The sequence below is a fragment of the Parasteatoda tepidariorum genome, chromosome X2, assembly GCF_043381705.1.
Source record: "Parasteatoda tepidariorum isolate YZ-2023 chromosome X2, CAS_Ptep_4.0, whole genome shotgun sequence".
In the NCBI taxonomy this organism is placed as follows: Eukaryota; Metazoa; Arthropoda; class Arachnida; order Araneae; family Theridiidae; genus Parasteatoda; species Parasteatoda tepidariorum.
Genome location: NC_092215.1, coordinates 46,951,573 through 46,962,315, shown reverse-complemented (window position 1 = coordinate 46,962,315; position 10,743 = coordinate 46,951,573). Strand labels below are relative to the sequence as shown.

Here is a 10,743-nt window from a genome sequence, read left to right as displayed (position 1 = left end):
TAGAACAGAAGACCAACGGAGTCCCCCAGGATGCTCAAGTTTGAAAAATATAAAAGGGGAATGACGCGTTAAAATAGAAGTGGATTGGCAGTTCAGGTATTGAGGGGAGACATCAAGTCAACCTAAGTGTATAGGGTCCATCGGATCGTCCATTGTAATGGTATCTTCTAGTGTGCTTTTAATAATTTCTCTAATGATTTGTTGCTGTTGTTTTGTTCTGCACCACTTTTCGATTGGTTCCCTGATGTTAATATGATTCCCCCGGAGTGTCGAGAATTTAGGACATTCTGCAATTAGATGTTGAACCGTTTGGCTTTTGCCGCAGTATTTGCAGCTAGATGATTTCTGAAAAAATCTCGATTGGTGTTCTCCGAACACTCCGTGGGCGGTATAGAATTGGTTTATGTAAAAGTCACAATTTAAAAGTTTATCGCTGACTTTTGGAAAAAAATTTTTGGTATGTCTCCCGTTTGATGAACGGTCCCACCTTTCTTGCCATAAATCTCTGCTGACCTGCCGTAGTTTATAATTAAGCTGTGGTCTTGTAATAGAGTAGTAAAAATCTACTCCACTGAGCAGAGTGCTCGCTTTTGCTAGAGCATCCACTTCCTCATTTCCAGCTTCCCCCGAGTGAGAAATACAATTTATATGGAAAAGTTGGTTTTAAATATTTGCCAAATCAATTGGTAATTGTATTTTTAATTTTTCTATTCTTTATCCTTTTTATTTCTGCCTTTTTCACATGGTTTTTCAAGGCCAAAATTCCGTACTTAAGTAATTATTTACCTTGTGATCCTCAATTCACGAATTCCAATGCAAATCCATGAAATTTTCTTAACTTTTACTGGAAGTTGTTATAGTTTTTTGCCCATTTTCATAGATTTCTTAAATTCCAACATCATGCAATGTTAACATGTTATACGGATTTCAAAATAGAGTAATCAGTTTTTGATGTCTTTAATTTGAAACTATTCCATCCCAAAACCACGTCACATACGGATTATTATTTCAGCCATTTCCGAATGATTTTTAAATTTTGATAATTTTATATGATGTTATAATGACGAGCTACTTCGAATTTGATGCGTTCAGTTTGATCCAATTGTATCATAAAACCATGTCATTTTTTGAGTGTTTACTCAGCATTTATTTATCACTTGCAAGCCATCTCCAAATGCTTTTTTTTAATTCCAATATTTTTATACAAATTTGATCTTTAGATTTGATGCAGCTCGCAACAATGTCTTTTAAAATAGCCACTTATTTATAAAATTAGCCACAAGAATTCTAAAATTAGTCACATTTTATTTACTTTTTTAAAAATAGTAGCTATAGTCACCTTGCCTCAATTTTAGCGGTAAATAGTCTTATTTTAATTACCAGTAAAGATCCTTTGATTCTTTCTAAATGAAAAATTCTTAATATATACAAAAAAAAATGTTCAGCAAGTCAAAGAACTGATTATTTGATAAACTTAATTGTATTATATTTTGCTCAAACTAATATTTGGAGCATTCCAAGAGATTACTTGAGAAGTACATCAATCATTCTTTTGTCTTTTCTTACTATAATTAATAAAACTGATTTGGTTTAACTCATAAATTGCTATGCATAATTTTAAAGAAGCACATAAATACAATTTATAATGGGTGATTCCTAAATTGTGTTATAATGAATTGGTTGCATGATTCTTAAAATACAATTTGTTAATCCTGACAATATTTATTACAATTTGCAAACAGGAATATAAATTCCAGACTTGTAACTTCGCAAAATTTGACTCATAATATAGCATGAGATTTTTATTGCATTTTTTTTATTATTATAGGGTACATGTACATGGGTTTTTAATTAATAAGTATTTTAAATATCTCTGGTATTTTAAAAATTTACCTTCATTTAATGAATAGGGTGATGATACTCTTCTTCTTGAAGTTGGGGACTGTATATGAAACATTCCAGATCGACGAGCATACTTTTGAAAGCTTCCAGCATTCTTGCCATTATGTAGAAGATATTTATGCTCTATAATGAGAGAAAAAATGATACAATGCATACAAAATAACAATTACTTTACTTTCTCTCATTATAATATTGGAAAATATTAGGACTGATTGTTGTTGATGTTCATTCATCAGTCCAGGATGTAATATTAATAAATAATATGCATGCAGAGATAGTTCGTCAGTTTTAAAGATGCCAATCTGTAGGAATGGACTGTTCCATGCTTTTTGCAAGAGGAGAAAGATAGGGAATGCAATTCAGCATTTTTCCTAAAACAGACACAGCAGACAGAATTTATTCTCGATTTGTAGAACTTGGAAATCCAAATTAAGACATTACCTTTTGAATTAACAAAATGCATTAAAATGCATTTGGAGGCTTCGAGTTTGCCGTACATTTCATTAATTTTTGTTTTAGTTGTATTTATCCTTTTTTCATCAGTAAAAAGCTATTTTTTCTTTGCAGAGGGCTACGAATTTCACATTGTTTATATAACAAGAATATTAGTGCAAAAAATACTCAGCAAATGTATAACTGGGCAATAATACTTAAAAAAATATAAGTGATGGTGGTAATACGATGCATTTCCTACCTAACTAAATGCGCAAAAGCAAAGTAACAATCCACTCCCTATAGAGATTCAGTTCAGAATTGAAGGACAAGTGCTGAGCACTTGTTTCATAATGTTGTGTACAGGACAGCAGTTCTCAGTATTTTCCAGCTATGAAACTCTTAATAGTCCAGCTTCTCTTAGCAAAATCAGGGTTGAGAAAAAAATTTCAAAAATACCAAAAACCCAGTGGTGTATGGTTTTCTTTTGGTTTAAATCAGTTTCTATTTTTGAAAACTTGGTTATTTTGGTTTATTTAAAATAAAGATTTAAATGATACTTTCTGCTCGACATAAATCCATTCTCGTTCCTTAAGAGACTATGAAAAAAATTAGGCTATCACAGAATTAAAATGTCTTGTTATTGTTGATGCATTAAACAAATTTCATCATTATTTATTCAGGGATAAATACACCATATATACTTACCATGCAGTATTAGTTGGGCCAAAAAAAGTAAAAATTCTAAAAGGTAGGTTGTTCCACTGGTTTTTACAACTAAGTTTGCATGATTATGATATAAAATACATAAAAGATACCTTAAAGTTTGAAGTTGACATGTTATCTCAGGATATTCGTGACAATATTGAAAACAATAATTGTAATAATAATATTGATATAAATAATGTAAGCCATTTTTCACATCTCTTGCAATTAGTCGAAATTCGCTAAGTTCATCAAAATGATAATTAAAACAGAAATTTTATTGAAATTAATAATTAATGTTTTATGTTCAAGTAAAAATTGTTGTTCCATTTTCTTTAAGACATAAATTATTTTAAATTACTTATGAAAAATTCGGTCATCCTAGGATTCAAAAAACAATTTACTTACTCTGGTTTATTATTGGGACAATATTACTTTAGACATTACAAATCTTAATAGACATTGTCTTGCAACAGGACTTATTAATTTATACAAATGTTCTGCAAGCATTTCTGCATGCCTTATAAAAACTTCATGTTCTTATAAGGCAAGGCAAAACTTTGTTGCGCTTTTAATTAAATGTTCTCAATTATTTTTCTTATTTAATTCACTTTTTTAAATAATGAGTTTAAAAAAAACTAACCACTCAATTTTGGATTCTAACGAATGTGTTATAACTCTTTGGAGTCATTTAAAGCTTGATGGTTTTATGTATTTTCTCCCCACAAGCACAGCCAATTATGTTAATAATTTACTGAATAATAATTACAAAATTCTGATTATTTTTTAAATGATTAAATTCAGCTTAACTATAATCCTACTTTATTATTTAATAAAAAATAGCTATATTTTATTAGTTTTCGTATTTCCATTTTACTTTTTCTTAGTAAAGTAAGGGGATATATTTTTCTTTTTTTCTCTCTTTCATCTTCTGTTCACTGATACAGCAATGCATTTTCCCCACCCCATCGTAAATCAAAGAGAAAACGAAATCAGCATGCCACTCCTTTAAATTTGATTGACGGTAACTCATCAGAAAAACGATTCTTCCCGACACACAGGTTCAAATAAAGCATTTGTCCCTTCCCTGCCCCCTCTTGATCTAAAAATCTTCAAGATCACAGAAGAAATTAAGTTTTTCAGAACAAACGAGGAGAAAAATCCCCCCCCCCACATTTTCCTCTACTAAACTTAAGGATGAGTCACATTTCCGCATTCTTTCGTAATCGTTCTAGTTGAAAATGGCGGGAAAACTGAGCAAAATTTTCCCCGGCTTTCTGGATACCTAATAAATGGTTTTCTACTATATATATATATATATATATACAGGGTGTCTCAGTTAAGCGTTTCAGAACTTCTAAGAGGGGTAGGGGGCATCCTGACGACTCGAAATCATATAGCAATGTGAGGTCGGAAATGCTTTCCTGAAGCAGTGACGTACACAGAAGCACCATAAAGAAAAAAGACTGTAAGTGAAAAATCGTTTTAATAATACATTGAAAAAAGCATAAGGCACATGGGTCAAAGTAAGTGTTCGAAGTTTCTGCCACCGGTGACAATGCACACCTCACATCTCCGGTGCATGGACATCCGAACATTCTGCAATACTCCAGGCATATCTCGAATTTTCCCGGCAGCTACTGAGATTCTTGCAACCAGCTCCTCAGCATTGTCAACAGGGGAGTCATAAACCAGTGTTTTCATATGACCCCAGAAATAAAAATCAAGACATGATAGGTCGGGTGACTGAGGAGGCCAACGCACTGGAAAGCTCGGTTGGAACTTTCGAACAACGCCATCTACTGCGTCAGGAAAGCATTTCCGACCCCGCATTGCTGTATGATTTCGAGTCGTCAGGATGCCCCCTACCCCTCTTAGAAGTTCTGAAACGCTTAACTGAGACACCCTGTGTATATATATATATATATATATATAAAGCAACCTACCTACTTTTTTGACACATTGACAGTTAACAAAAATATCTTCTGTACTTTTATATTAACATAATTTTGATAATATATTAAAATAATTTTAATATATTATACAAAATATTAAATATATTTTTAATATAAATTATTGGCTAGTATGGTTACAGTATTATCTTTCAACTGTTTGACAAATCCCTTGAATTTAACTGGAAGTTTTGTTAGCTTGATTAAATGGCATGGCTTCCAACTGTTATAAAAGTTAAAAATAAATCATAAGAAAAGAAAAAGAAAGCAAAAAAGAAAAAACTTAGCTCTGTGGCCAAAAGTTATTTATTCTTAAATTAATTTTATTTTTATGTTAAAGTACAAAATCTTATAATTTATTTCAGCAAGTGTAACAAACATAAGATAGGATTAGAAAACATACCTTCAGAATCTAAATCAAAATCATCATGAGAGTATTTTTCAGGCCCATATGCAATGAAAATATCTTCTTCAGAAAAAAAATCGATAAGACTTGTTATCTATAAAAATAATTTGCAAATAAAAGCCATATACTTTTTAAACAATAATATTTATTATTAAAATCTATAAACAAAAAAAATCTGTTTTCATTAACATCAGCATGAACAACAAACACATTAATAGTTTTCAAAGCTTATCATACTTACACAATTCCTCTTTTACTTTTTCATTACTAAAATTCAACTTCATTTCAGTCACAAAATTACAGATACATTATAAGTTATATGAAACATATCTATCTCTTATAAACTGTTAGCTAATAACTGATGCTTTCTTCACACTTGAATGTTTGTAATTAAATAATTTTATCATTTTTCACGGTTTAACAACAATCATATTATCAGAAAAAGGTAGAATATGAATACTTATCTTTGCTTAGAAGAAAAATTCTGAAGGATAAAAGAATAAAATACTTAATTTAACTAACAAGGAAAAAAATTAACTTATCAAGACAGTTGTAGTGCATGAATATGAACATTCTGTAATCTCCAAAGACAAAAGTGATGATGTCTATGAATTTAAAGACTACAATAATCTATAATGATTCTCTTAGCTGGTATAGAATCTGAATTGGTCTAAGAATTATGCAGAGCTACTTAGCTCTCGGTATAAACATGATAAAAGAGGGATGTTTTTTCTCATAACACTTGGATCCAAACAATCTTTAACACTAAATTGCTCAAGGAAGTCATTTTGAATGCTTTTTAATTTCAATTAGAAAAACAATGATGTATATAAGACACAATTTCTTAGAATTTTGTGACTTTTTGTACAACATATAATTGTTTTGCAACAACAAATTTGAATATAAAACTAACTACACAAAACTAACATGCACTTACTGGTATTAAAGAAGAATGCAAAAAAAAATTTTTAACCATCTATGGAGAAAACTTTTTTCCATTTTCTATACAATCTTCAGAAAAAATTCTTCATGTTTATGCCATTTTTGCATTTTTTTAAAGAACATAAATTTAAAGCACAATTTAACATGGTTGTAGAGTAAATTTTTAAGTTAAATGCATTTATTATTGTTGTGCATCTGTTAAAACTTTTACTACAGATATGCATAATTTCAGGGTATTTTGAAAAAAAGAAATAGGATACACCTTTCATTAGTGAGCAACTTCAATGTGTTGTGTCTATTGTGGAATCTTTTTTATGTGATATGCATGTTAAGCATCATTAAATAATAATTTTGTGTGTATATATTGCTACATTTTTATGAAATTTGCAACAGACTGGTAATAAAACTGTTGACGGGGAGATATTTAATACAAATTTCCAGTTTCTTAATTATGAAATGCATGATTTGTGTTACTATAAAATAAAAGTGAACTTTGACTTTAATAGGGTTTCAATACTTGATTCTGTTTTCATCGAGTGACAAAAGTAGCACCAATTAAAATGTGTATCAAAAGTGATTGATGAGAAAAAAAATCGACAAACATCAGCTGTAGACAGATAAAATATTAGTTCAATAATTTTAACAAAATTTTTTAATATATTGAAAACAAGATTAACGTTCAACAAAAATTATGGCAACTATGAACAAACAGTTTCAATTTAATTTACCTGTCTGCCAGTTAGACTAAAGATTTTTCTCACAGCACCAGTATCCAGCTTGATAGCATTAGTGATATCATTCAAAACTTGATCAAATGAGTGAGCCGTTTTTTTATTAAGTAAAATACGGACAGCTTTTCTTGGTTTTAAGCCATTTCTTATAATTGTTATTAATTTAGGACGAATAAAATCTCTACTCTCTCTATTTTGTCCATCAGTCTCCCATTTTAACATTAGGTTATCGTCTAGTTTTTTTGTAACAGTCCAATGAGGACGTTCATTTTTCAAATAATCTAATTTAATGAAATGATCAGTTGAAGAACAAACATAGCTGTCACCTTCTACTAATTGATCAAGAGCTAAAATTTTGTCTTTACCATCAATTGTAAATATGTATCTCACACCTTTTGGTAAATTAACTTTGTCAACAAGTACTCTAGTTAGGTCTTCTAAAAGAACATCGAATGAGCGCACTTTTTCAACAGAAAGTACATATAAAAGACCTTTAAAAAACTTATCACCATTTCGAAAAAATGAAACTTTTTTGGCTTTCTTTTCTCGATTTAATTTTTTTAAGCTTGTTCTCATAGAGCCTTGAGCACTATGGGTAGGACTTAATCTTCCTCTATCATCTTTCTTTTCATCAGATGTTGAAATATTTCGATCAGCATTCTCATTCGTAAAAGAGTCCAAAACATGAGCCATATCCTAAAAATATAGTAGTTATCTCTTAAAATAAATATATGGGCAGATAAAAGCATAACTTACATTTCAAGAACAGGCTTAAAATAATGCAGTTTTAGGTGCAATTTAATAATGACTGTGTGAAGAGATACCAAAATATAAAGTGTATAAGGAAAGAGCAGTCAATTTCAAAATTAAATAACTTTGAAACAATTAGCAATAAAAGGATAAAATAAAAGGTAAAACTGATAGTCAAAGCTGTAAAAATTAAGTAAAAAATTTTTGAAATTAGAAAAAAAGTTACTAATTGTGAAAAGGCTTACTAGTTGTGAAAATGGGTTAGTCTCGCAAAAACTGAATCCTTATACATTTAATCTGTTTGTCTCACACCTCTATATCTCAAAATTTCCAAATTTCATTACATTTACGATTTAAAATAAATGTATTTTCCATGTCTATCTCGAAATTTTTTCTTTCAAAACCTCTGTTTCTCAAATTTTTAATAATCAAGCACAAATGCCCAAACATAACAAAGAAGGTTAGACGTCAAAAATTTTAGAAAGAATATTTTCAGTGTTATTGGTATTAAAAAAATTTTAAGTAAATAGATTATGTGCTATAATTAATTTACAGAAATGCCTATATTTTTCTACTAAAAGCAATTAAAGCACTTTTAATCGAATTTCTTAATTAAATGTAATTTTTTTAAGCACCTGTATAACTCGAAAGCTCTTTATCACGAATTTTTCGCCTTTCCCGTGAGATTCGAGATAAACAGGTCCAACTGAATATTAAGTTTTTAGATCCCTATATAAATCCCTGAGCAATCAATTCCACCAATGAATTGAGGCTATGTCCAGATAGAAAACACACATTAAATGGTATAATGCATGTTTCTGGTTCTGGAATATCACCAACCAGATCACAGCCTAATTACAAAAAGGTCAAACTGAATAACATAAAATTTTGTTAACTTTAGTTTTATTAGTCTTTTTTTTTTTTAAAATTTTGTTACTTATTTTAAAAATTATCTATCAAATTCTACCAGCTTTCCCTATTAGTATTTATTTATAGCTGTTTCAAAGTTAATCTTGAAAAGGATTACTTTTTGTTGGACATCCAATAGTAATTTAAGGCAGGGTTAAGGCCGCAGTAATAATTTGTCTCCGGGTTTTTGAAATTTGAGTATTTTTTTATAGGAATAATTGGTGTTAAAAATTTTAATTTTCGCTAGCCAAGTGTACAAATATTGTTATTGCCTATGCTAACATGAAATATTGTTTAAATTTGAAGGCTTTTTCTAGTTACTGATTTGGCATTTGAGAACTTTTTTACATAATCGATTCCAGATTATTTCACCGTAAATTCATGGCGTTAACCTAAAGATTTTCGGCCACAGTGTTTTGAATTCTGATATTTGTAATTAATATAATATTATTACAAAACACAAATTTTGGTTTTGAGTAATGACTATTTGGTAATGATTCATTCAAAAATCAGTTTTTGACTTGCTTTATTCCATTGAAACTCACAGTTTTTTACTATCATTTTAACTTGATTTTTTTAAATTCTGATACTTAAAATACAGTGTTATTACAACACACCAGTTACGAATTTTAAGAATTTCCTTGCAACACATTCTAATTGTGATGATTCTATTGCAAATTTATTTCTATTATTTACCATTTTTTTCAACCTTTTTAAAATAGTTTTTCCAATTCTGATATCCTAAATAAGAAGCTATTATGACAAGCGAACTTCAAATTTCAGTAATCACAATTTGACACACTTAATTTGTAGCGGGAGGGGAGGATCCACCAAACTTGTTTGTCAGATAACAGGTAAATTTACCAAAATAAAACGAAAATTGTTTATTGTTTTGGAACAATGCAGGTGACCGAATTTTGCACCAAATTGAGCCAAAATTGTGCTCACTCAATGAAAATTAATAAGAGCAGTTTGAGCAATTTTGGGAAAAGACAGCATTTTGAAGTAAGTTGGTATAGAAATTTTGTTTTGGATCAGTTTGATGCAATTTACTTCGCTGTTCCAATACTACCCTCAGGTAAAACTAAAAACATGAAAAAAAAGGTTATTTATACTGACATCAGGGTTGGGTTTTTGACGTCAAGAAGCGGTTTTTGACATGACAAGGGTATAATACTGGTTTAAACCGTCAAAAACTGAAGTTTGCCAAGAAAATATATAAACTTCAAAACTACCAACAGTTGCCATGCATTATATTGAAATTCAATTACAGTGTAACGTCCCATATCCGGACGTCCCTTTTCCGGAAGGGTCAATTTCCCGGACACTTTTTAACAATCAAAATAAACAAACATTTCTTCATCTTCCCCACTCTCTTAAAAAAAAAAAGTATTTTGACAGGTTTTTTCCTTTCTTAGCTTCTAGTGATCTATGCATTAAACCCATAAATCAACAGAAAAGAGAACAGAAGATCTACCAAGACCGTACCGTTAGTAACGCCCCTCCTCTGGAATGCAGGAAAGGGGGGGGAGAGATTTGTTTTCAAAAGAGCACAATTGAGTCCCCTCCCCCCCTCTTTCCTGTGCAGCTGGCTAATAAAAGAGGCATTTCCTGGAACCTTTTTGATAAAGTGTTAGGGAAAGAAGTACTGTGAAAAAGGGTAAACACAGCAAAAGTTGAAGTGGAGGGGGAATCCCCTTTAGTCACACAAGAAAAAAATAAAGAGAACCCAATCTGCATGCCACGCCTTTATGCTTGATTGATAGCCAATGATGGGAGAGAAAATAAGAATTTGTCACTACCCCGCCCTCAACTTGAATGACAAGTAAGGAGGAAATGAATTTTTCTTCTCCACCTACCCACCTTATTGAATGACGGGAATTTCCCCTTCTTGCTTGAATCGTTCTAGTTCAAAATGGTGGAGAGAGCAATTAATATTTTCATAACTGGGAATTTTTTTCGTTTTCTATATTTATTTTTAGAATAGCAATAATTATTTTTTTTCTAATATTTT

At 30.4% G+C, this 10,743-nt stretch overlaps 1 protein-coding gene across 4 annotated transcripts in view; it reads right to left on the bottom strand.

The window, feature by feature from the left end:
* LOC107457568 (serine/threonine-protein kinase DCLK1) overlaps positions 1–10,743 on the bottom strand; it is a 66,170-nt gene that overhangs the window by 49,649 nt on the left and 5,778 nt on the right. For all 4 annotated transcript variants that reach the window (XR_006225519.2, XR_006225520.2, XM_043045551.2 and 1 more), the window contains exons 3-5: positions 7,068–7,766; positions 5,395–5,491; positions 1,894–2,025 (exon numbers count right to left, since the gene is read on the bottom strand). Coding sequence is in view for 2 of the 4 variants with exons in the window: in XM_043045551.2 (XP_042901485.1) it covers positions 1,894–2,025; positions 5,395–5,491; positions 7,068–7,766 (928 nt within the window). In the remaining 2 variants the exon portion in view is untranslated. The remainder of the gene's footprint in view (positions 1–1,893; positions 2,026–5,394; positions 5,492–7,067; positions 7,767–10,743) is intronic.